Source organism: Balaenoptera borealis, assembly GCF_965194805.1.
Source record: "Balaenoptera borealis genome assembly, chromosome: 16".
NCBI lineage: Eukaryota > Metazoa > Chordata > Mammalia > Artiodactyla > Balaenopteridae > Balaenoptera > Balaenoptera borealis.
Window position 1 is genome coordinate 53,740,940 of NC_138872.1, and position 26,884 is coordinate 53,767,823.

The 26,884-nt window shown below is 45.5% G+C and overlaps 1 protein-coding gene across 7 annotated transcripts in view; it reads left to right on the forward strand.

The window, feature by feature from the left end:
- The first annotated feature begins 3,205 nt into the window (after nt 1-3,205).
- Nucleotides 3,206-26,884, forward strand: part of HMOX2 (heme oxygenase 2) — a 50,529-nt gene continuing 26,850 nt past the window's right edge. For 2 of the 7 annotated variants that reach the window (XR_014236052.1, XM_082362201.1), the window contains exons 1-3: nt 3,224-3,375; nt 24,437-24,563; nt 26,482-26,599. Coding sequence is in view for 6 of the 7 variants with exons in the window: in XM_082362201.1 (XP_082218327.1) it covers nt 24,478-24,563; nt 26,482-26,599 (204 nt within the window). In the remaining variant the exon portion in view is untranslated. Of the gene's footprint in view, nt 3,376-4,950; nt 5,279-24,436; nt 24,564-26,481; nt 26,600-26,884 lie in introns of all 7 variants that reach the window. The other 5 variants (XM_082362200.1, XM_082362199.1, XM_082362202.1 and 2 more) reach the window with 5 other exon arrangements.

Sequence of the window (26,884 nt, forward strand, 5' to 3'; positions counted from 1 at the left end):
TCCGCGGCATGTGGGATCTTCCCAGACCAGGGCTTGAACCCGTGTCCCCTGCATTAGCAGGCAGATTCTCAACCACTGCGCCACCAGGGAAGCCCCAGAAAACAATTTTTAATATAAAAAATAAAAGGGATTGTGGACTAAAAAAATTAAATAGCCAATCTAAGAAAGAAATGGAAAATTTTATTCGCATCAACCTGAGCTCTGAGAACTGTTCCAAAGAGGTAAGGGAGGAGGCCGGAATATATGTGATTTTGATGAAGGGTTACATTGCAGTCAAGCACACATCCTGGGAGAAGGCTACTGCTATTCATGAGGAACAGATATCTTAGTTAATGGTTTTAGTGCTTTTCTAAGTATGGGAAGATACAGGAAACTGGGTTCATAAAAATTTCTCCTGAAAATATCTGAGGGCCATTTCTGTCAGTTTTCCTAGAGCACAAAGTGCCTCATCCTGATCTTTGCCCTTTCAGGGTGGGTTGTAGGTCAGTGACTGTAGTGGCTAATGACTCAATTCTTGTAGAACTGGATGGTGGACAACATTCTTTATTTTACAATCTCCTCCCTTTCGGTCTTAATTTCAACCAAGTTTTGGGAGGCATTTTGTGACCAGTTTGTCCCATGGGACTAGGAATGCTCATTCTCAGGTCAGGATTTCATTGATAGGCCACTTAATATACTATTACTGGACTTGGCCCTGTTTAGAGTAGTCAAAAGCCTCTGGACCACCTGTCTTACAGTCTGTCATGGTCAAGGAAATGGTTCCCTCTTGTTGCTTCTTCCCATATGTAGAGTTACACTATTACAATCATTGATCTTACAGAACTATATATAAGGTCAATTGTTTCAAGTTGGTTAATCGTCATTAATTTGATCTGAGGCTCAGTCACACATTTGGTAACGCAAGAAACATTAATCTTGTAAACGTAGAATACAAGTAACCCAGTATCTCCCCAAGATATCTGCATCCTGACCCCTTACAGGATTGAGAAAGGAATGTTATTGTCTCAGGAGTTTCATGACTGGCTTCAGAAGGAGAAAAATTGATATTTATGGTTGAGCAAGTATTTCTGCCACTAGGGAGGGCTGGTTAATGCATAAAGCAGATAACACAATGCACACTAGAGGGGAGGGAGGAGGCCCAAACAGAATTTTTTTTTTTTTGGCCAAGTTGTGAAGCTTGTGGGATCTTAGTTCCCTGAGCAGGGATTGAACCCGGGCCCTTGGCAGTGAAAGCGCAGAGTCTAACCACTGGACGGCCAAGGAATTCCCAGAATTTTTCTTGTCTTGTCTTAAAATGTGAATTTTTACTTCATCAGGATCATATTGAATATATTTTTCCCCCGAATTTTATTATGAAAATTTGTGAACATAAAAAAAACTTGGAAGAACTGTATAGTAAGCAGCTATATATTAATACCACTTTCATTCTTTTTTTTTTTTTTGGCCATGCCACGTGGCATGTGGGATCTTAATTCCCGAACCTGGGATGGAAATCGCACCCCCTGCAGTGGAAGCGTGGAGTCTTTTAAAATTTTTTAAATTATTGTTTTAAATAACAACAATTTATTTATTTATTTTTGGCTGTGCTGGGTCTTCGTAGCTGCGCGAGGGCTTTCTCTAGTTGCGGTGATCGGGGGCTACTCTTCCTTGCAGTGTGAGAGCTTCTCATTGCGGTGGCTTCTCTTGTTGTGGAGCATGGGCTCTAGGCCTGAGGGCTTCAGTAGTTGTGGCTCTTGGGCTTAGCTGCTCCGTGGCATGTGGGATCTTCCTGGACCAGGAATCAAACCTGTGTCCTCTGCATTGGCAGGCGGATTCTTAACCATTGGACCACCAGGGAAGTCCGAAGGGCAGAGTCTTAACCACCGGACCTTCAGGGAAATCTCACCACTTTCATTCTTAACATTTTGCTATATTTGCTTTATCAGATATCTATCTAGCCATCAACTAATCTTATTTTTTTATGTTTTTCTAGTGAGTTGCAGACATCAGTACTCTTTACCCTTTAACACTTCAGCACACACATTGTTTAGAGTTCAATATTTGTTTTTAAGATTAAATTTACATACTATCAAATGTATTTAAAAAAATTTTTACTGGAGTATAGTTGATTTACAATGTTGTCTTAGTTTCAAGTGTACTGTAAAGTGAATCAGTTATACATATACATATAACCACTCCTTTTTTAGATTCTTTTCCCATATAGGTCATTACAGAGTATTGAGTAGAGTTCCCTGTGCTACACAGTAGGTCCTTATTAGTTACCTATTTTATATATAATAGTGTGTATACGTCCATCTCAATCTCCCAATTTACCCCCCCCCCCTTTCCCTCCTGGTAACGGTAAGTTTGTTTTCTACATCTGTGACTGTTTTGTAAATCAGTTCATTTGTACCATTTTTGAAAAAAAATTCCACATGTAAGAGATATCATATATTTGTCTTTCTCTGTCTGACTTACTTCACTCAGTATGACAATCTCTAGGTTCGAATGTATTTTTGTATTTTCCTACAACTTGCTTTTCCCCCTTCTACTTGATGTCTTCCCTTAAGGCGGCGTCTGCCCTTCCTTTTTTTTTTTTTTGCGGGATCCTAGTTCTCCGACCAGGGATGAAAGCGGGGAGTCCTAACTACTGGACCGCCAGGGAATTCCCTGCCCTTCCTTTTTATTCGGCACAACTCTGTTGAATAGATGTGCCCCTGTCAACCCCAACCCCATCGTCTTTTGATAGACGTTTAGGTTGTTTCAAGGTTTTCACCGAAATGCTGTTGCAATGACCTCCCTTGTTTGTGTCTCTTTGGGTTCTTGTTTTTCTCTAGAACAGCTACCCAGAAGTGGAAGTACTGGATCAAAGAGAATGCCTATCCTGAATTTTAACAGACCTTTTGCCAAACTGTCCCCCCTTTCCCAATAACTCCCGCAAATACCGCTCATTCCCCACACCTTTGCCAGTACCGGACAATACCAGTCTTAATCTGCAGCCAGTCGCGTGGTTAAGGAAATGACGGGAAATCAGTGTGGCTGAAACAGAAGGGACAGGTGGAGCCCAGTACCAGATGAGCCTGAAGCGGTGGTGACAAAGGACAAGAAAAGCGCGTAGCCCCGAGGCGTCCTCATAAACACCCCCTCTAATGAATGGGAACATTCAGTCGCAAGCACTTTCGACTTCCGCAGCCGACCAGCGCGCTGGGATTGCAGCCACATGCCAGCCGCAGGGGCGTGTCCTCCGCAGGCCCCGCCCCCTCTGCGTGCGCACGTCGGGCTGCCTGCTTGGCTGCGGCGGCCGCGGCGCTGAGCGACGCGCGGACTCGGCGCTGACGGGCGGCGGACCTGACCTGCGGCCGGTGAGTGTCCACGGCCAGTGAGTGTCCGCGGCCGGTGAGTGTCCATGCGCTGCCGCACCTCCCTCGGGGCTCCTCCGCGGGCCTGGCCCGCCCGGGCCCTCGGGAGCTGGGCTCGGTCGGCCACGGCCCGCTGCGCCCCAGCGCCCGCTTGAGGGAGCCCTGGCGGGCCCTGGGCGTGGGGCGGCCCGGAGGGGACGAGCGGGGGGACCCCGCTTCCTAGACGGCGTTTCACAGGCCCGGGGAGGCCTAAGCCGCGGGTTCGCGTAGTTGTGCCCCGGGGGAGGTGACTCCCTGGTCGCCGCGGGCGGACTTGGCGTTCCCGCGGGGCCTGCAGCCTCTGGCCGACCAGCCTGCACGTCTGTCCGCCTTGGGCCGGCGAGGACCCAGACCTGGCCTGGCGGCGGAGAGCCGTGCCCAGGCTGTTGGCGTGGGCCGGGGCTCTGCCCTTCCTGCTCTTGACTCACCTTGGTCCGTAGGGTCCTTTGAGTCACTGTCTTGATTTCCGGAGTGACCCGCGGCCGCCAGATTGCGAGGGACCAACGTCAGGGGCAACCGGTTAGTCTGGCAGGGAGTCTACCTGTCACCTCATAAGCGCAGTGCCCTAGGTGTATTAATTGTCCCGTAAAAGCTGCCAGGACCGCCTTGCACAGTCTTTGCACAAGGCCTGTGTCATGTCATTTAAGTGACTTCTGATGAACCGGTTGCTGTGGCCTGTGGCTGTTCATCCTTATTGTCTTGTATTCATGGCTCTGTGAACCACACAAGGCGGAGCATGACTGAAAAAATATAAACATCCTATGGTGCTCTACAGTTCAGGAAGCCCTCTCACTCTCAGCCCCTAACAAAACCCTGTGAGTTGATAGTTCTCCCACAGGTGAAATGGGTTTAATGATGAATCTCAAGTTAAGAGATTTAACCTGCATCCCACAGTCAAGAAGATGGCACAGGTGGTCTTGTTCCTGGTGGTCTGCTCCCAGATCCCATGCTCTTTCCTAAAGAGAGCCGTGGAGATTGGAAATGGATTATGTTATTTAAACTAGACATTTTTCCCTCTCCCCCTAAACTGCCCTCCCAAGTAGAAGGAAACAGGGAGCTTACTGGTTTTATGTATTTGAATTTCTGTTAGGCATTAACCAGGTGTTTTGATTAAAATTTTAACTGCCATATTAAAATTTTTAGGTTTTCTTTTGTGAGGAGGAGGATAAGGAATATAAATGAGTAAATCTGTGCTTTTTAAAAAATTATTATTATTATTTTATATTTATTTATTTATTGGCTGCTTTGGGTCTTCGTTGCTGTGCGCAGGCTTTCTCTAGTTGCGGCGAGCAGGGGCTACTCTTCGTTGTGGTGCGTGGGCTTCTCATTGCGGTGGCTTCTCTTGTTGCGGAGCACGGGCTTTAGGTGTGCGGGCTTCAGTAGTTCTGGAACACGGGCTCTAGAGCGCAGGCTCAGTAGTTGTGGCGCACGGGCTTAGTTGCTCCACGGCATGTGGGATCTTCCTGGACCACGGCTCAAACCCGGGTCCCCTGCATTGGCAGGCGGATTCTTAACCACTGCACCACCAGGGAAGTCCCTAAATCTGTGCTTTATTCATTATGTTTTTTTCAAGAAACATCACAAGACAAGACATCACAAGCTTACCAAGAGCTCACAGTTCAGTTGGGCATTTCAAGTTTACTTGGTGAAATTGGGAAAAGTTTTCAAATACAGTACCTACGCCAAAATACTGGTCGGGGTATGGGAATTCGAGGGAGCTTGGAAACACACTTACTGAGTGACCTCGTCGGACTGGGGATGTGAAGAGGAAAAATCTGTGATTCCCGCATTGTCTGACTTGATTTCCTTTTTTCCTTTGCCTGGGCCAATGAGATGATATGCTGTGAGTCACCAGAGTCAGGAGTATGAGCTACTCCAGAAATGACAATGCCAAGGAGAAGGTGAATTACAGAAAGTAAAGTATTCATTGCCTTTGGCTTACCGTTCCCTGAGTCTGTTGAAAAGCAAAATAGCTGGGGCCTTTGGGCTACCTTGGTTTTTTGGTTTCTTTTTAAAAGCTGACTCTCTTCATAGGATAGTTGGGCTCTGTATCAGGTTTGCACCAAAAACTGAAATATCACTCCTCTAGGAGGAAGATATTTTTGAAAATTGGAATTGTATATTTCAGTGTAAAATTCGGAATTTAGTTTGTAACTCCTTGGAGAGAAAGATGAAAAATTTGAACAATACATTACCTCCTTGTATATTATTGGCCATAGTTAACTAAAAAGTTATAAATAGACATTTAATGCAGTCTCTTTTTCTGATACTAGTTAATGGGAGAATTAAGAGATCTGGGTCACATCTCCTTTTGTGTTGAACACAGTGAAGGTTATTTGCTTTTTAACTTTATTATATTTGTTAGGTTTGTTTGTGTAAAAGTATAGGATGAAAGCTCTGCCTTTTATTGTAATCTGAATAGTCTTTCAGGGTATTTTTGCCCTGCTGAGAAGCAGTGCCATTACTGATTAATTCTTGCCAGCAATGAGAGAGAGTGGGGGGGGGGCATATCTTTAATTGGAACAGTTAATATAACTGCTTATGCTGGGGTCTTCCTGTTTTTTATATGGGAGTTATTTCACTCTGGTGACCGCTCGGGTGCTCTGTGATAGTTCACTCCAAGGTTTACTTTTCCCTCTTGACTTCATTTATTTACCATAAGATGTCTCCCATTATATTACACATTGTAAAGCCAGCTAATGAAGGCAGCTGGCTTTAAATTCTTTTCAACTTTCTAATAAATCTGACACACAGTACTGAAATACAGCAGCCCATAACTGATGGTCTGTTCTAGCAATGTTACATATGTTTACAGGATATGCAGTTACATTTATTCATAAATCCTTTCTGTGTGACCAGTGTCTTTCCATTAAGAATAACAATGGTTTTGGAGTTCACTATAGATAATTTAGAGGTGCATAGCTATTATAAAGGGAATATATTTACAATCAGCCCATCAGAGGACTGCATCTAAATTGCGATCATGGCTGACTGCAGTGGAGCCAGGAACTCTTTCTGGGTGGTCATATCAACCACATCTGTAGTCAGACTTTACAAGATAATACTCTAAACCTTAACTAGGCATTTCAAAACAGCTGTTAAATTCATGAGGCTCTTCTCAGTGAGCAGGTTTTAATGTTGCTTTGATGTAATTTTAAAAGGCTTTTAGCAAATGTGCCTTTCCCTATGTGATATATTTCTTTTAATCAAATATTTTAATAGTAATCCAAGGGTGTTTAGTCTGCTTTTGGAGTAGGAATTGCATCAGATTGCGTGTCTTCTTGCTGTTCAGTGATGTGATGTTGAGGAGGGTTCTTTTTTCAAATGTATGCTTAAGTATCTCTCTCTCTGAAAGTCTACATATACACTAACTTTTTGTTTGCACTTCAAAATGATTGGATTGTTAAGTACAAAATTGAGCTGATTAATCAATTTATAACCATTATTTTCACTCACAAACAACTATTCAACACTAGACAATGTTGTTTTACATGTGCGTATGTGTATCCAAATACATACATATTAATTTATATTAGAAAGAGTGAAAAATAAACAGTTTGTTTCTCCCCAAAAAGGAAGCTGTGGTATATTTTTGATCATGAGAAAAACATTTAAACCCCTTGAGCTGCAGTTTCTGTGTCTGAAAAATGAGGTTAATACTTGATGAGCCTTCAAGTCTTCAGTGCCTTGAATGCTGCTTTTCAATCTAAGACAGGGGTTTCCAAACTTTTCTATTTCACTAAGTTTGGGGTTGGGCCTGGGAACATGTGTTTTTAAAGTTTCCCATGTGATTCTTGTCTGGGGCTTCCTTGTCTAAAGCCCAGGCTGGATGGAAGAGGGAGTAGATTGGTAGGAAGGCAGAGAAGTAAGCGACAGCATACATGAGGAAGGAGACAGCAGAGAGGACAGAAAGGGCGGATTGCTGCACACAGTGACTGCGGTCAGCTTTTCTGCCAGAGGCCCAGCAAGTGGATATTCTTTTCTCTCTACTTAGGGGAAAAATTAATTTTTGTCACACGAATAGATTTGTTTCCTTCCCAGGAATATCGTAAGCCTAATTATTGTCATAGTTCTCAGTAACTTTAAAAGGGCTTTGGGGAAGAATGGCATAAAGAGGCAGGTGTCTAGCACCCCGCCAGCCTGACTTTTTCTCAATACTCCCAGCTTCTTGCCTTTCTCCCAGTGAGCGCTCTCAGTCTTGGAAGCCTCAAGTTTCACTGTCTTGTATTATATTCAATCCCGCAGTTACCTCAGGGCTGTGGGAAGGAGCTAGCATGATTAAAACAATTTGCCATCATGCTTTTAGCTAATCTAGTTGGCTGACCTGCCTCCTCAGTCACTGGGGTGATCGTATTTATTATGCCAAACAGTGGGACCCATAGTCTGAGCATACAGGTATACTGAAGGAGTTGGTGAGACAGGATATTTGAGTCAGAACTGTCCTGGAAAATCTGGAACATAAGGCTCCATCTTTAGCACTGTTGTCTGTACTGCACAGTTAGCATTTATAATATAATACACCTGTTATGTTATTTATTTTTTCTAGTTCTCTCTCTCTCTTTCTCAGTTGAAAGCTGCTTGAGGTCCTGAACATCTTAGGCCTCTTTGTAGTCGTAGAGCCCATGAGCATTATAAATGTTTGTTGATGATAAGATGGCATGTCACATGCCTTCCTTAGTACTGGATCTGCTGTTCTCTCTGGCAAGACCACTAGGAGCTGCTGCAGAGGAGCTGTTGTCACCTGGAACTATTTCCAGGGCAATTTGGAGGAGGGCAGGCAGATGAAGGGGAAGAATCAGTGAGCAAAACTGAGTGTGGGTTGGGAGGGGGGGCTAGGTAGTAGTGTTTGAAGGCAGATGAGAAAAGCAGACGTAATGAAGTGGCATTAAACCTTTACTCCCTTGATTTTCTACAGGAAGGCAAGGGGAGAGTCATGCCTTCTCTTTGCTTAGTAGTAACAGGTATCCCACTAATTAGAAAATAACTTTTAAAACACTCTATTCTGGGGCTTCCTTGGCAGTCCAGTGGTTAAGATTTCGCCTTCCAATGCAGGGGTTGTGGGTTCGATCCCTGGTTGGGGAGCTAAGATTCCACATGCCTCGGGGCCAAAAACCCAAAATATTCAAAAACAAAAACAAATAAACAGAAACACTATTCCTCTGCCACACTTGGGTTTTTGTCAGCCTCAGCAAAATTTCTAAGTGTCTGGGCTCAGTGTCATGTTTGTCTTGTTTTGTAACACTTTTTGTGTTTGCAGAAAGTCTTATTGGCGGACCCAGAAGGAACAAAGTGGGGTGACTGGCTGCTCTAGGTTACGCTTTCTTCCCTTTGCATGTGGCTTTTCCGGGACTTATGCCCAGATTTTAAAGTCAACACATTCAAGTGCAAATGCCTACAGGTAGAAGGACAAAGAAGCTATCTATCTGCCCATTTGGCACACGTCTTGCCTCTATGGTGTGCAGACTATTGGCACTGAGGGGATGTACAAAAACAACAGCAAACCCAGCAGTCCTTGTTCACAGGGGGTTGGCAGTCACCTTGAGGAGGCGCAAAACAGTAAATTCACTTTGTACGGTTTGATTGTTGTTTTGACACTCAGTATTCTGCGAGGTCAAGAAAGTGAAGAGCTGAGAAGTGGAAAGGATGATAATTTGAATGAAACCCTCTGGGTTAGGTAAAAGACAGAGTAGGAAGAGAAAAGAAGGAAGGAGGGGAAACCCCTCTTCAATGAATAAGAATTAAGGGGTTTTACTGAAAACATATTACCCACAAAAGGAATGTCTCTCATAAAGTAACTCGTCTAGAATAGGGATTCTTAAGCTGAATTCTCGGTCCACAGGTGAACTTCAGGGGCCTGTGGTTGCTCTGGAATAGCATAGGCAACATTTTTTAAATATGTAATTGTTCTGGAGAGAGAGTTTGAAGTCTTCATCTGATTTTCAAAGGGATTTGCAACTTCAAAAGGCTAATGATTGTTATATTCTGACGAATACCCTTGCTACCCATCTTCAGAAGTGCACGTCTGTGAATTTGTATCTTCAGATGAGGAGGTATTTCCGTGGAAGATTAGAGACAGAAACCGTAGGATTCCTTTGTAAACAAGCAGCCTTCTACCAAACATCAAGTGTCATGGGACATACTTGAGTGTTCATGCAAAGGACAGCATGTTCCCACGTACACAGTGGTCTAATCTGGTTCCCAGGAGTGGGGCAGCTAAAGTGCCCTTACCTGACTGGTGTGGGTAAGGCTCCAGGTCTGCCCTCAGGGACCTTATAGTCGAGTGCAGCCGATTAGAATGTGTACCTGTCTGTGATACAGAGGTAGAGCCAAGTAGGAGTGTTGGGGAGGGGGTGAGTTAGCACAGAAATCACATGCTTTTTGGAAGGTTAGGACGTTTTTCAGAAACTACTAGACTGTTGGAAACAAGGTATGAAAGAGTGGAGGGAGCCCCGGGCCGGTCTGTGAACAGTGGCTAATTCAAGACCAGCTTCCCTCTGCTGCTTTGGACATGCAGACCTAAAAGACTGTCCTAGAGCTGCCGTCACTTAGCACACACGGCGGGAAATGGAAACCGTCTGTTTCAGAGTGAGTGCCCTAGCTGCCCCAGACCACAGCCAGCAAAGCATGCTGAGCTCAGGGCTCCTGAGGGCGGAGGAGGAGCTGAGCTCCCGCCCCCCACCTGCCCTGACTGCTTTAACTGTGGATGCTCCACTGTACTTGCTCCATGTGTTGGCCTTCTGTGTAGGGTTTGGTTTGGGAAAAGGGGTGAGCATACCTCTTAAAGCCCTGGAGCACATGATTCTCTGCCTTTCTTGACATTTGCCCTCGCCATCATGTCTACCTTTTTTCCCCCTAGTTATTCATTCGTTATTGCCTAATCAGGTCCTTAGTCAGCAGTAGATGTTCTGGGCTATTTGAGTTTCCTCTCGATAATGATTAGTGGTGACAGTGATGTTTGATCAGTTCTAGAGACCTCTTGGGAATTACAGGCACCCATTTCATGTATCTTTAATTTATGTATTTTGTGCAGGCTGCCTCATGGAACAGGAAGTTATTTGTTTTACAGTGGCAAAATGCTGTTTGTTTTTTAATTTTCTTTTTGGTAAATTGCGGTCACTGTAGCATTTTGCTTTTCCCCCTTGCAATAATAACCTAATGCCTTGGTGTATTTCCTCCAAAATGTGCTTAAAGACAGGATAAGGGCATGTTAAAAGAAGGTTGACCCCTTCCCTAGACTAACGAACATGAAGAGAATGCTGCTGTGAAATCCCTTCTCTAAAGCCAACTGGGGGAATAAAGGGTTTTCACAGAGGTGGACAGCAGGAAGGGTTGGTGGTTTGTGCATGCATGGGGTGGAGGAGTGCTGGTAAGCGTTTGTTACCTGGACTGTTAAAATTTTGCCTATCCATTTATTTATTTATTTTGGCCGCACTGCGCAGCATGTGGGATCTTAGTTTCCTGACCAGGGATCAAACCCGCACCCCCTGCAGTGGAAGTGCAGAGTCTTAACCACTGGACCACCAGGGAAGTCCCGCCTATCCACTTCTTTAAAAAAAGGTAAGGCAGTATTCTGCTCTTAATCAGGCTTTCAAAGTCCTTAAAATCTAAAAGGTGTGTGGTCAATAGCTGTATCTGTAGAATGTCAGGAAGCCAGTTTAAAACCAATGCAGTGCAACATTTCTCTTTCAGTGAGCTATTTGAGCACAGAGCATCATGTGCTTGGTCCCCTACAAGGCCCGTGTCACCCCCCACCCTCCATCAGTAGACATTTCTGCAGTAAAAATGCTGTTCAAAGATGCTTACTCACTAGCTAGCCATTTTTCTTATTTCTGGGATTCACTTTTAAATGTTCTCTTTGTCATCTGCTCTTTGAGAATACCTTGATTTTGAGAATACCTTACATTCTGGAAATTGTCTATTCACTCAGCAAACCCTGATTAGGTAGGTACCCTGTGTTGGGCAGTAGGAGACAAAGATAAATGAGCCATAATCTGGAAAAAAGACGTGTACAAATAAATACTGTAACAGAATACAAGTGCTGTAATAGATCATGAAAGGCTTACTTAGGTAGCTCTTAATGTAACAGCATGCCTCCAAGATCATCCAGCTCATTGTTATCTAGACCTTATTTTTAGAAGCAGTACAACTCCATTTTCAGAGGAATAGGGGAGCTGCTCTGTCTGAAATGGGTGGGGGAAGCCCACAGTCTTTCCTGCTCTGCCTCCTGTTAAATACCATCTTCCCTGCAGCTCACTGAGAAGTGCCTCTTATTTTATAAATGAGGATGTTGGAGTTCCAGGGCAGTTGTGTAATACAGCTAGCTAGCGCAGACCTGGTAGTAGAGCTTAGTTCTCATCCTTAGCCTACTTGTCAGTCAGACACCAGACTGATAAATAATAATTAGATTTTCTCCCAGTTTTATGTTCTATTCCTCCAAGAAGTCAGTGAGCACATTTCTATCAGGGCTTCACCTCTGCCTGACTTTGTTACTGAGCCTGCTTTAAAGGTTTTGCCTCCTAGCGATCTAAATACAAATCAGTCCTATTCCCAGGAAGGTACTGTGACCCTTTTCATTGTCATCTGTGGGCAGTGCCAAGTTGCCCCACCTACAACCTCTTCTGTTTTCTGGTGGAAATTCAGTTTTCCCAGAAATCTCTGTAAAGGATATTTCATGAAGGTGTGATGGATGGTGTGAGGCTTAGCGTGAAAACAAAGCTCTTCTTGTCTCTGTAAACTGATGAAGGGATGAGAGGTTCGAGCAGGGTTTTCAGCCTTGGTGCTGTTGACGCTTTGGGCTGGATAATTATTGTTGTTATTGGTGTGTGTGTGTGTACGCACATTTGTGCTTTCTGTGGGATGTTGAGCAGCATCAGACCCACCTCAGACCCACTGGATGCCGGTAGCACAGCCCATCCTCCAGTTGTGACAACCAAACATGTCTCCAGGCATGGCCAAATGTCCCTTGAGGGATAAAACGGCCCGCATCTGAGAACCGCTGGGTTAGGGATTGATTGGCAAGAGACCTAAATGGAAATCAGAATATTCAAGTACATTTTTCATTTACCTAAACTTTTATTTACAGTGATGAGCTGCTCTAAAGAAACAAAACAGTAACATGTCCCGTCCCCGAGCCTGACCCTCTGTGGCATGGAGGGGCTTCACATAACTCATGTTCAGAGCCTCCTTAAAAGAACTGAACTCTGGTGATTATCTTCCTTTAGGTCCTTTGCAAAATTTATTTTGCTAGAAATTCCAAGGTTTTTCTGTTCCTTTCTTGGTATCTAGTGTTATCAGAATGAAAACAGAGGTTCTTTACAGTGAGCATTCAGCTCAGTCTGTGACCCCAGTATAGATTTGATGCTACCTGTAGGGCCTTTCATAGAGACAGGGGTTTTTCCATTTCTTAACTAAAAGTATACAGGAACATTTGTTAACTTTAAGTGACACTTTATTTAGTTTATTAATCAACATCATACTATATGGCAGTTTTATAAGTAAATTATCTCATTTAATTTTTATACCTACGTTGCAGAGTTGTTATTACTATCCTTACAGATGAAGAAACTGAGACTCAGAGAGATAGCTGGTCCAGGGCCACCCAGCAGGTGTGCAGCAGAACCAGGGTTTTCTCTCTGTCCTGCCTGACTAGAGCCTGTGCCTTGACCACAGCCCTATGCTGCCTCTCAGCCTGTGTGTGGCAGTGGATTCTCTCTTGGCTGGGCTTAGTTCAGGTCAGGTTTGTTGGGCGCCTACCATAGGCCGGCTCTAGAGATCATCATGCAATTCAGTCATTGCCTCAACTCCTTTGGTGTCCTGTCAGCACATTAGCATTGTGCTGTGCAGATAGGACTTCTGTGCGTATGGCTGCTGTTAGACTTGTTGAGCCCATCTTCTAGAAACTTTGAGATGGAGGGATTTGGCCTGCATGTCATAGGATGTATACCGAAATACAAATACTTATATTTGTATCTAAGTTAATAGTCACGTTTATACATATGCTGAGTTACTGCCAGTGACTACTGCATGGGGAGGCTGTGTCCTGGGCACTTCGTCCTGGTGAGGAAACTAATGCACATGGCTGTGGAAATTTCACGGACAGACCAGGTAGAGTAATGTGTGATGATCTGTTATCTCTTACCTTGGATCCAAGAAGGCTTCAAGGAAGAGCTAGAGTATCTAGAAAAAGAGTTTGAGGGCATTTTGCTAAGTAATCACTGTGCCACCTTGATTTTTCTGCCTTTCAAGTATGGTTTTGAGGGGTGTTGCAAGTAAATTGTTACTAACAGTGAAATTTGTGAATATTTTGTTGTTCAAAATATAAGTTTTATTGAGTTAAAGATTATCCTTATAAGTCAGCTCTCCTTCTGGATGCTTTTTAGAGTGGAAGAGAGGGCTGCTGTTACAACTAACTGCTGATAACTTCACATCACCTACAGTATATTTTTTCTACCCTCTAGTTCCTGGCTACTCCTAGGGGACATTTTCATCCATGTACAAATAGGCCAGATATACTGAGGGAGGAAAACAGTTGCGCACCCCCATTCCTAGGAGCTGTTGCCTCATTTATTAGTACAGGGAACCAGAGAGTCGAGTGGCAGCAGGCTGCCTGCTCTGTGCTCCTGACCGCTCCTCCAGTGGAGGCAGGGCCTGCTGGGAACGCTGGGAAAGCCGAGCCTCTTACTCTAAGCAAGTCCAGTAGCTATTGCTGCTGGTCCCCTGCCACCATAGACGCAAGCCTGTGAGGACAGCGCCAGCCTCTTGGAGTTGCCAGTTCTTGGTCAGGGCTTGTTTCCTTGCCACCACTTCACCCACCCCTTCCCCTGCTGCCAGAATCTAGGCAGTCGTGAAAAAGCCTGAGAATGATACCTAACTCTGTAGGCCTGTGGAAATATGTTAAGATCCCAAACAGGTCCACAGTGAGACAGAGGAGCCACCTCATTAGATTGACCAATGCCTTGGCCTATGGAGTTGCTAATCTTATAAGAAGTTTATGTTGATGTCCTTCCTATCCATCACACTACTGTTTCAAAGGCAGATGTATTTTCAGTAGACAGAAAGATAGGACTGAATAGGTCTTAGACACTTAACACAGGGAGGACACGCTTTCAGATTCTTAAAACCAGGTCTTCTATTTCTCTGTAGTTACTATGGTAATAGGTACTATAGAAATGTGCAGACTCTACTGTGACTTCCTCTTGGTGTTGGGATGCCCCAGGGCCTCTGGCTTCATCGTCCACCAAGACCTGGCAGATCTGGCTGCTTCCTTCCAGGCACTGAGTGGTGGCGGGGGTGGGGGGATGGAGTGGGCGCCATCCTCCCCCTTGGGACCAACCATCTCCAGCCTTGGCCTGCCGTGTTACTCAACAAAAGCAGGGCTCGCCAGGGGACAGCCTTCTCGGGTTGCCCTGTATTCTGAGTGAGCCAAGATGAGAGTTGTGGGGATGGGCAGCAGCAGCTTCTGAATCTTCAAATGGGAGCCTGAGCATTTACTTCTCAGAAATCATAGGACTGAGCTCACTTTTCATACTAAAAAAACAAATGGCACTCAGTGGTTTAGCAAACCCCTCCACTGTGAGCGTAAATGCAGTGTAATATAACCTCAGTTTCCATGTTGCTAGTAGTCTGTCGTGACAGCCTACTAATTTCACGTTCATGTACCACTGAGGGTTAGCTGGGGACACAGGAGGAATCACCTTGCATTCAGAAGGACTCAGGTTTGGTCCCAGCTCCACTGTTTACTCTGAGTGACCTTGACCATATTACTTAATTCTCTTGATCTTAGTTCCTTCATAGTCATGGGATTCTGCTCGAAAGTGACTTAGTCTGGTGTGTCCACATCTGTTAGACTTTAGTCTGGTGCTCTTCCTCTGCACCACCCTCTCTTGGGTGAACTTGAGGGCCTTTGGTCCCTGCAAGGATGCTGCTTAGGTTCTGTCGATCCTGTTTGTACAGAGGAAATTACCTGGGAGCCCATAGCACTTCTAGGTTTTCCAAAATGGAAATTCAGCAGAAGCATCCTAATCATCCACTCTCTCCCTCAATTCCCAAATGCTATTTGTAGTCATCATTTATGAGAGAAGCTGAAGTCACAGGTGACAGTTGTTACACCTGAGTGAAAGGAAATGTGGCTGACCACTTAACCCACAGAACACGTGCTTTCAAGATTGTTCCAAAGTTGGAATGATTTTTGCTTGATGGGGATGACCCACCAGCATTTACTCTGTTACAACCAGCCCTGTAGATGTCTGGTGCCTAGGCTTTGTTCTTATAAAATTCCAGCCTAACCATTTTAGAAGTCAGTCAGTACTTCAGCCCCCACCCCTCCAGGTCCTTCTCATGGGACTGAAGAGTCTTGTCTTCTCAGCCCTGAGACCCAGTGGCACTCAGGGAACAGGGCAGGTGTTGTATTTATTTCATTTGTAGTAGGAAGTGGCATCTTTGGTGCCAGCAGCAGTAGATTTCTGGCCTCTTCTCTGCTCTTTTCAGTGTTTCAGGTTTCGTCCCAGTGTCTGCTTTTGAATTCTTGCTCAGCTGTATTAGAATGTGCTAGAGATGAGCCCACCCCTCCACAGTGAAAAAAGCCTGCCAGAGAAGTCTTGGACTTCCTGAATCACGCCAGTTTTTGAGGTTACTAAGAGGCTAGTGCCCTTAGTTGCTTTCTGGTTGCTTGTTGCCCAAATGTGCAGGTGTGTGTTGAGTAAATCTGACGCAAGAGCTTTGTGTCCCTGGACTCCCCACTTTTCCAGGATTCTTTGTCTGAACTTGCTCTTTGTCAAGAGGTTAATAGTCATCCATTCAATGAACTGTGGGATTGAATTCACCCAGTGATCAAAATGAAGTGGGTGAAGCTTGTGTGTAAGACTTCCTGAGGTGTGGCTGCACCAGAGTTCAGAGACCTCAGGTCATTTATTCTACAAACTCAGAAGGTATTGATCTAGATGATGTGGTTTCCTCAGGGTTTTGAGAGGCCCCTCTTATCACTGCTTTGTAGGGTTAGAGCCGAGTCAACCCTGTGCACCGCTCCCAACCTCCAGCTTAGCTAGCATCGAGCAGCATCTGCAGTGTGGATTTTCTAGCTTCAGTGGTCACAGGTCTCACCTCAGAAAGAGCAGGAATTCCCATTTCCTGACACTGTCAGAGGATGAGGGTGGAGTCAGAAGTCCTCAGGTGTGACCTGCCCAGAATTACCCATGGATTCACCAAATTTCACCTTCTTCCTCAGTGTTTCAGAATCACCCAGCTGCCCATTTTCGCCAAGAACTTTCTCAAGAGATCATCAGCATTTGAGCAGCGTTGAGTTTCATGAAGCACTTGTGCACACATTAGCTCATTTAGTCCTCACAGCACACTCGAGAATGTGGAGCAGAGAGAGTTTTGTTACCCAGTTTTATGGATGATGAAACTCAGCCTTCAGAAGGTTATGACTTACCTATAGCCATGGAGCTACTAAGCATTGGAACTCCAACCCAGATCTTTCTAACTCTAAAGACCATACCCTTTGTGCAGGGCCCAGCTACCTTTCCATTCCCGAAGGTGAGCTGGATCTAGAGCAATAATCAACAGTTAGTGGGAGCCCAAAAGTGGCCCCTGTAAACTGACAGGTCCACTGAGCTCCCCCCTCCCCTGCATCATTCCAGCCCTCCCTGAGGTCTGGGAGCAGCGCAGGGACTGTCAAGGCTATTTGCTACAGAAAACAGGTTGCACCTCCTCTTCACATCCATATGCCAGCTGGGGTGCAAAACTGGCCCTTGGTGCAGGGTTTACGCTTATAGATACTGGATTTTAAACAGTGCTAAGGAGAGCAAGTTTATTTCCACGTTGCATCCGGGAACAGGGCTTCTTCCCCCTGTTGAGAATTTCCTGGTGTCCTAGCATCTGAAAAAAGCTCACCAGGAGTGTCTCCTAGGGTAGACCAGCTAGTAAACAGTTCTGAGTTCATTCTCAATTCCTTTTGTAACATTAACATTTGTTATAAAGTGGTTTCATAGTCATTATCCTATTTGATCCTAGTAATAGTCTTTTATTGAATGCTGGGCAGATATTCATTGCATTTTACAGGTGAAAAATGGAGAAAGCCAGAGAGATTTGGAGGCTCTGAAGAGATGGCACCTTCCTGCCCCCTGGCTTCCTCCCTCCTGCTCCCTCTCCCTCCACAGTAGCCCTAGCATTGTTTGTTCCCCAGATCATATATAGGGTTAGAAGTAGGATGTTAGAATTTACTCTTTTTGTGTAGACAGATATTCAGAAAAGAACTTGCATGATGGGTAAACAACCCATTTCTTTCTTTTTTTTTTTTTTTTAACATCTTTATTGGAAAAAATATGGAATGCTTCACAAATTTGCGTGTCATCCTTGCGCAGGGGCCATGCTAATCTTTTCTGTATCGTTCCAATTTTAGTGTATGTGCTGCCGAAGCAAGCACAACAACCCATTTCTTTATATCTGCTGAGGCTTGCCTGATAGGAGTGTGTGGCACCATTAAGAATTGACTTGGCCTGATTATGGGATTGTTCAACAGAAACAGGTATTCTCAAAGGTGAAAATGGGATGTAGAGAAGGAACAAATCCTATAGTCCAGGAAAGGGGGTGTCTTGGACTCTTGTATTCTGTGTTTATCATCTGAAAACATTTGTGGTGCACATATTGTACATGGTTTCTGTGAGAGGTGATGCATCGTTTTTAACTATGACCCTCCTGAATGTCACAATATGTGGGTGGGGTGAGATCATAGACAAAGATGTATACAGTTGAAAGGTATTAGTTCAGCCAGAAGAGTGGAAAACACACAAACACATCTCCATGGGCTCTGGGAAGAAAGCTGTACCAATGACCAGAGGCACCTTGAGACAGAAGAAACCAGAGGCCTCATTACCAGCAGTACTGGCTAAGAAAAGGAGTCAGAGCTTGCTGAGGCGCCTGCCCTCACAGGCTGGCGGGTGAGGAGCAGCCTTGCTGGGCAAGGGGAGAGAGGACGCGGGACTGGGCCTGTGTGGTGCTGTCAGAGGGGCCAGGGAGTCAGTGTCCACCTCTGATGTGGGGAGAGCAGCCCGGGGCGGGGACTACGGGGGAGACCCTGGGCTGCTGCAGCCCTGGGAGAGGACTCTGGGGGAGCAGCAGAAAAAGCACAACACTGGCCCCTAAACGAAGGTGACAACCCAGCTGGGCCCTGTGAGGTGAGAATGGCCTTGGCCAGCTCAGAGGCATGGGAATTATAAACAAGTCATTAGTTAGAAAAAAACCAGACCACCAGAAAGAGGGGTGGAGGTGGGGAGAAGGAGGGAAGGAGGGAGGGAAGGAGTCAGATTTGAAGGAAAATAAAACTAGATTTCATACCATTTAATTCAGAGGCGTAGTACCCAACTAAATTTTTTATTATTTTACTTGGTGTTTTAGAATTTAATCCATATTTTATTGTCACCCCTCACCCGCCCCCTTCATTTAGCTCGTTTTGTCAGTAGGCATTTCATTCATGCATTGGCAACAATTACAGCTCAGGATGGAGACTCCTCAGGGTGCTGTGCTGTACATGATTTGGAACATGGTATTGGACTCTGAGAAATTCAGAGTATGAGGGAGTCTTGATCTGTCTTGTAGGATGCTTCTAGCTTAATGGGGTGGGAAACAGGCTGATGGCACTTGTGGAAGCTGAAGAATAATCACCTCTTATAAATGTGACGCCACTTCTAGACCGGACTGAACTCTGAGCCGCCAGCAGCCTTCTAGGAGGCAGGCAGGGACTTCTGGTGCCCAGTAGGAAGCCATTCGGTAGGGAGGGAGCAGCCGCTCACCTTCCCTCTGGCTGCTTCCTCCTCTGTGTATGTGGGAAAACAACACTAGCTCATGTTGTGGGCATCCCATGAGTTGCGGTAGCTGATAGCTGGTCACTGTCAATTCCAGTCAGGCAGGAGGACTGTTCTAATTTCAGGGAGCTGGTCGCCTGCCTTTCCTCCCCCTTCCCCCCTCCTTCCTCTCTAGTTCTGGCCAGGCTCAGCAACCTGCCCCCTTCCCTCAGTTGTGGTTTTCCTGGGCAAAGAAAAAGAATGGGAATGAAAAAAAGAATTGTTACGGATGAAGTCTCCACTATGTCTTTTGGGATCACCAGGTGGGGAAGGAGTGGTGATTATGTTTCCATCTGGCAGCCGTGTCCCAGGCTGACTGACCTGAGATTTGCTGACGTGAGTCTCTGTGGAGGAGGATTTAACGTCTTTGAACATGACTGTTCTTTCAGAAGCCCTGGAGTCTTGAGCCTGTCATTTACCAGGGCAGAGGCTTTGAAATGAGTGTTGTGGATCTGCTGGGCTAGGTCCACAGGAGGGAACATTGGTGATCGGGACGTTGTTGCCACTTCTCTCAGATCAGGTGTGGGAGTGAAAACCAGTAGTGATCAGGTGAACAGCTAGGAGTACAGGAAGTATGGAGTTGTGGAAGTAGATTTTATAAAGAGAGTCACAGTTTTCTGGAAGTAGAAGAGAGAGAGAGGGCAAATCGACCTTTCTAGAATTAGTAAGAGCAAAGTAAAGGGCCCAGGGGACTTCCTGGTGACCACTTGGTACGGTACAGGGTCTTAGCTGGTTTCCTTGGTCCAATTGCTCTCTCTGTCCCTCCCTTCTCCCATGCCTTTCCCTCCCCCCTTTCAAGAGAATTGAGCCACTTTATATGAAAGAAGGAGCCAGTTAGCTAAAAAGTCCAACAAGTAACAAGTATTCATAGTTTTCCAAATTCCCTTTCTGTCACCATCAGTATACTTAGTTGTAGATAGTTGTAGTCAGTGTTTGGGGGCCTTTTTTTATTTTAACAAAGAAGTTTATGTAGACTTCTTTATGCAGGGGTAGAACCCAGTCAACTTGTTGCTGTGGTGCCAGGATTCCATTGTTTACTGTTGTTTGAGTAGCCCTGCCCTGTATTGTTAGGCTGTGTGACTTTTTTCAAACGTCATAGTATGGCTACTTATCATTTTGGTACAGATTACTATTAATACTTCTTGAAGTGTATTTCCCACAGTGGAATATTTTGGGATCTTTCTGTTTTCATTTTTGTTGGGGGGTTGGGGCAGCTTCATGTTGATAACAAGAGGTTGAAGTCTAGAAAGGTTCCACATTTATGATTTGGCCTCTGATTTTCTAGGGATTACAGTGGTTCCTACAAAGAAAAAAGGATTTGAGTGTAGAAGTCAGCCTGACCAAGTTTGGCCACGTAGCTTTTCAGAGAATGAAGTGATTTCTGTTTCTGACGTGCAAGGTGGCTCCTGAATGCTGCACCCCAGGCCACTCCCTTGAGGAACCGTGGCCAGGCCTCAAGAATGGACACAGCTCTCTTCCTGGCACCGAGCCTGTGTGGGTTGAATGTACTAACTGAGCCTTCCTGAGAGTGTTCTCCTTCCCTGCCAGATGGAGTTTTTAGCCTGCGTAAGGACTCAGTATTCTTGCCGCTGGGATGGAATAAGCTGGTATCTGTCCTTCTTTCAAAGCAAAATCCTTAAACCGTGTTTTGAGTTTAGAACCTGTTGAAGTAGTGGACCGCAGAGTGTGCTTTGCTGGCCACAGATGCCTACTGTTGGCGGCACTCATTACACCCACCTTCTTTCTTTTGGATTTGTTGTTCAACAAGTGTTTATGGAGAGCCTGTTATTTTTGGGGCCCTGTAGCTACAGCAGTGAAGCAGACAGCTGTGGCCCTGCCCCTGGGGGCAGAGTCGGGCCTCCTGAGAGCTGGGAGGAGGGAATTAGGGGCTGTTGGGCAGGACCAGGTTGAAGAGGGTGGGCGGAGGGTGTGCCTGAGGGGGGACTGGAACAAATAAAGTGCTGCTGAGAAAAAAAATGCCACGACAGGCACTGGAGGAAAGCTGGCTTTCCCTTCCTCTGTGTTTTTAAGAGAAGCAGAAGCCTTGTTGCTCAAGTGACTACACCTCCCAGAATGTGCAGTTATCATCAAGTAAAACAGTTAATGGTCAGATTTAATCACTCATATAGTCACTGCTGTGCAGCATGATGATCAGGTGGAGGAATTTACCTAAGTTACTGCAGTTGGTAACCTAGGCAACCAAATGGCATTTGTTCTTGTCTTTGCCTGATTTTAGTTTTTTCCTGTAAGCAGCATGGGGGCTGCAGTCTTCAGGTGCCTGGGGCGTGTCCTCAGTGTGGCCGTGCACCTGCCTAGAGCCTCTGGGGCCTTTTACTGCAGCCTCTCTCCTCTGGGAAGCCTAGAACTCTCATCTCAGCACCCTCTCCTCTCTGCAGTCTGAGTGCCGAGCAGCTGGGGACAAATTGTGGCTCTCAGGGTCCCTAAGGGAGTGGAGCTCATATGTTCTTTCTTAAAAGTCTGGGGAATTCCCGGGCGGTCCAGTGGTTAGGGCTCCACACTTTCACTGCTGAGGGCCTGGGTTCCATCCTGGTTGGAGAACTAAGATCCCATAAGATCCCACAAGCCGCGTGGTGTGGCCAAAAAAGAAGTCTGTAAAGTTGGGTCAGTATGAACAAGCTGGGGGAAGCTATGTGGGGCTTATTCCACAGTTGGCAGAGTCTACCTTGACCCCTCAAAGAGGACACATAGCTGGGCAGCCTTTCACCATCTCTGTGGACTGTCCAGTTTCTAGCTTTGTTCATATTGTTGCTTGATCTAGAGGCACTTCCTCTCCCCCACCCCAGATCCCATCTGTTGTTGATGGTCTGCACCATACCGTCACCAGCACTTTGATAGAGGACAGTGTATCTAATTTGGAGTCAAAAGAAGGTCCCATTTTCTATATTTTGCTATTTCTTTTCTCTCTTCAGCTTTATTGAGTTACAATTGACAAACAAAATTGTAATTGTTTAAAGTGTGCAACATGATGATTTGGTAGATGCATACATTGTGAAAGGATCCCCACAATTAAGTTAACACATCCATCACCTCACATATTTACCTTTTTTTAAAAAATAAATTTATTTATTTTATTTATTTATTTTTGGCTGTGTTAGGTGTTCGTTGCTGCGCGCAGGCTTTCTCTAGTTGCGGTGAGAGGGGGCTACTCTTCGTTGTGGTGTGCGGGCTTCTCATTGTGGTGGCTTGTTGCAGAGCACGGGCTCTCGGCGCACGGGCTTCAGTAGTTGTGGCATGCGGGCTCAGTAGTTGTGGCTCGCGGGCTGTAGAGTGCAGGCTCAGTAGTTGTGGCGCACGGGCTTAGTTGCTCCGCGGCATGTGGGATCTTCCCGGACCAGGGCTCGAACCGGTGTCCCCTGCATTGGCAGGCGGATTCTTAACCACTGCACCACCAGGGAAGCCCCTGCCTTTTTTTTAAGTGAGAACACTGAAGATCTATTCTCTTAGCAAATTTCAGTTACGCAGTGCACTATTATCAGCTATAGTCACCATGCTATTCATTAGCTTCTCAGACCTTATTCATATTATAACTGAAAATTTGTACCCTTTTACCAGCCATTACCCATTGCCCCCACTCCCAGGCAACCCCCATTCCACTGTGTTCTATGAACTGAACCTTTTTTTTTTTTAAAGATTGTACATAGAAATGGTACCATGCTTTGTCTGGCTTATTTAACTTTCTGCTATTTTCTAAGTGTTCTTGGGCAAGTACAAACCATTATATCTGATATTTACTGAGTGCTTACCAAGTGGCAGGCACTGTGCTTCCATGTTCTCACTTAATCCTTCCTATCATTAATCCCATTGTATAAATACTAAATCTAAAGGTGAGACAAGGTTCAGAAAGATCCTGCTGAGCAAAACCATGCCTTATAATATCCCCAAAGATAACAAAGAAGATGTTATCTAGAGAAAACTAAGGATATTTAGCAAAATACTAACAGTGGTTGTATCTGTGGGGTGAGATAGAGGTTGTTTTTTACTCTTTATACCTTTCAAGGACCTTTATGCCTTCTTTATATCTTTCAAAGACCATTTCTTATACTTCTTTGTTCTCCTTGAACAAAGAAGTACCTATTTCTGGGTAGAGCTCAGTAATGCTCAGTAAGTAGATGCTGCTTGAGGTAGAAAGTTAAGGTCTCTTCTTTTCTTGGCTTGATTTGGCCTGAGTTGGTAGCCCTGGTCTTGCGTTACCTTGTTAGTTGTTGGTGCAGCTGTGCTGCTGTTCATCTGGAAAGTTCCCAGATGGGCTCCCACCCCTTTGCACTGCCAGGGTGGAGGGTGAGCTTGTTGTGTTCTGGGGCCGTATCTCCCTGGCTGACGAAGGCTCAGCTGTGGCAGCAAGCAGCAGGCACCGATTGGCTAATTTGTTATTTCCTTCAGCTGGGCAGAGTCTGGAGTGGGCTGGGGACAGTTTGCTTGCGTGGTGACTCAGTGTAGCTGATGCAGGTTGTCAGGGGCCTTTCAAGCAGCTCTGCTTTAAAGCAGAGCTGCTCTGAATGGCCTGGCTCGACGTTCCACTTTGTGTGCTTCTCTGCTTCTCTCTGCACAGGGCCACCTGCCTCTAATAGGTAGGCTGGGCTGGCTCAGATGAGCTTGCTGCCGCACTGAGAGCTGCTGCATTGCTCTTTTTTTTAAAATGATGTTTTCTTTGTTATTTTATGTTTTGGATAACTTTTAAGTTTGCTATAATTTCAGAAATACAGAAAAGTTGTAAGAATAGTACATAGAACTCTTGTGTATGTTTTATCCAGATTTACCATCAGCATTTTGCCTCATGTGCTTTACTTGTGTGTCCTCCCCCCTCCATGTACGTGCCTGTACACACACACACGCGCATGCACGCATGCTCTTTTTCTCTGTCTCTGAACCATTTGACAATAAGTTGCAGGTGGTATGCCCTGTTACTTGTGAATACCTCAGTATGTGTTTCCTAAAACAAGGACATTCTCTTAACTAACCACAGTGCAATTAAAAAAAACAGCAAGTTCAGCATCAATATAATGCTATCACCACTGTCCGTATTTTGTCCATATGCAGATATAGTCCCAGTAACGGCAAAGCTTTATTTTTAACGAAAACATTCCTGAGGCACGTGGGTGACTCCTTGCTTATGTTGCTCAGGGAAGAGCAAAACCAGCAGGTGTTTGGGGGACGTGACTGTCGTGGGCGCCGCATCACCTGCTCCTCATGTCTCTGCAGGACCAGAGTAGTGAGAGCAGGAAGAACCACACTTGGCAACGATGTCAGCGGAACTGGAGACCTCAGAGGGGGTGGATGAGCCAGAGAAAAAGAGCTCTGGGGCCCCGGAAAAAGAAAACCACACCAGGTGAGCGATGGGGGCTGGCCATGTTGAGTCAGGTGGGCCCAGGGCCTGCCATGCCCAGCACACCTGGCTTCAGGTGCTGGAGGCACCAGGTGTGGTCAGGGTCATGCTGCTGTGGTCCCCGGACACCAGGCTGGCACTGCAGAGACAGCATATGGCACCCTGGGCTGCTCAGCGCTCTGCCCGCTCCTTCTCACCGTCATCTCCATCATACGAGGAGGCAGGACGGGCACTGCTAGGAATGCTGAATAGTGGAACTTGATGGTGTTCCTGGTCCTTTTTTCTTCTTAAAATTCTAAGCGTTTTGTCATCTGGGGTGAGAAAGGGTAATCAGAGGCAAAGCTGGCACCTTTTCCAGTGTCTCCCACCCCCTCGAATGTGGGAGCAACTCTAACTTCAGGGCTTTCCTTTCTGGGGAGGACCAGTTCATCACTCAAAGCCTCTAGTTACCTGGGCCTGTTCTTCATTGTTCTTAGCCTCTCCTTGTAGCCCTGTCATTGGCAAAGTTTTTTTTTTTTTTTCTGAATATTTATTTATCAAAGTATGGTTGATGTATAATATTATATAAGTTACAGGTGTACAGTATAGTGATTCACAATTTTTAAAGGTTATACTCCATTTATAGTTATTACAAAATATTGGCTATATTTCCTGAGTTGTACAATACATCCTTGTAGCTTATTTTATACATAGTAGTTTATACCTCTTAGTCCCGTACCCTTATATTGCCCTCCCCCTTTCCATCTCCCCGCTGGTAACCACTAGCTTGTTCTCTATATCTGTGAGTCTTCTTTTTTGTTATATTCACTAATTGTATTTTTTAGATTCCACATGTAAGTGGAATTTAGTATTTGTCTTTCTCTGATTTCACTTAGCATAATGCCCTCCAAGTCCATCCATGTTGCTACAAAGGGCGTTATTTCATTATTTTTTGTGGCTAAGTAATATTCCATTCCATATATGTGTATGTGTGTGTGTGTGTATATATCTATCTATCTATCTATGTATATATCTCACGTTCTTTTTTTTTTAATTGGAGTATAGTTGCTTTACAACGTTGTGTTAGTTTCTGCTGTACAGCAAAGTGAATCAGTTATACATATACATATATCCACTCATTTTTAGATTTCCTTCCCATTTAGGTCACCACAGAGCAGTGAGTAGAGTTCCAGCAAAGTTCTTTTTTTATATCTTGAAATAATTGCTAATAATAAATATTGTCAGCACATGAGTGATATGAGCCAGTCTCCTAAAGAAGCCAACAGAGGCTGGGCTTCAAGAGGTCAAGTTTTTCTCGCTCTAGTAGATGATTGTGTGGACGCACGTGAGCCCCCACCCAGCGTGTTCTCCACCTTGTCTGGTACTGGCTACTGGCATCTGTCAGCACCACTCCATATCCTGCATAATTTTGTTAAGCAGCACAAACCTAGGTCCTGGCTCTAACCTCCCCGGCCTTGATTTCATTTGCATCCTCCTACTGCTGGACCCAGCCACATGTAATCCTGAAGACACTGTGGGTCCAAGGTGGGAGGAAAGCAGCAGGGCCACCCCAGGAGATGCACGGTCAGTCCTTCTCAGTGGTGTGGATTCCGGGAGAGACATTCCCAAAGGTTGTCTGTTCCCTGAAGCCAGCACACGCTGTGGTAGGATTAGAGGTGTGTGTTTGTTCGGGCACTAGGGGGCCACAGAAGCAAAGCATCATTCATTTGGGTGGTTCAGAGAGACACAGACACTGTGGAGGAGTAGGTCACAGTCATCCAGAGCGTCTCCCAAGTCCTTGGAGCAGACTCACGTCTGCCTGCCCTGTGCTTCTTGGTAAGAGGCTGGAATCAAGTTTCTGAGCAGCCTCTGCCTCTAGCTCAGCAAGTGGTCAGCCTAGAGCTGGGAAGTGCTAATTCACACACGCATGCTCTCTCCATAGGATGGTGGACCTCTCCGAGCTCCTGAAGGAAGGGACCAAGGAAGCACATGACCGGGCAGAAAACACCCAGTTTGTCAAGGACTTCTTGAAAGGCAACATCAGGAAGGAGCTGTTTAAGGTTTGTGCCCTAGGTCATGGACTGGGTCGGGCTGGGGGCCTTAGTCCCATGAGGAAGCCCCCCTGGAGCCTTTCTCCATACTCCCATGCTTTCTCAGCGTCAGGCTGTGGTTTCATGTCTTAAGTGGAATAACATAGTGATGTAAAGGAAGTGATCCATGTTCCAAAGAATTCACCGTGTCATTCCTTTAAGAAACAAAAGCTTCCTGCGCATGTGAAATAATTCACTGTATAAAAGTAGGCCTTTGGGGAATGGAGGTGGGTGCTACTCGAGCCTTTGTCTACA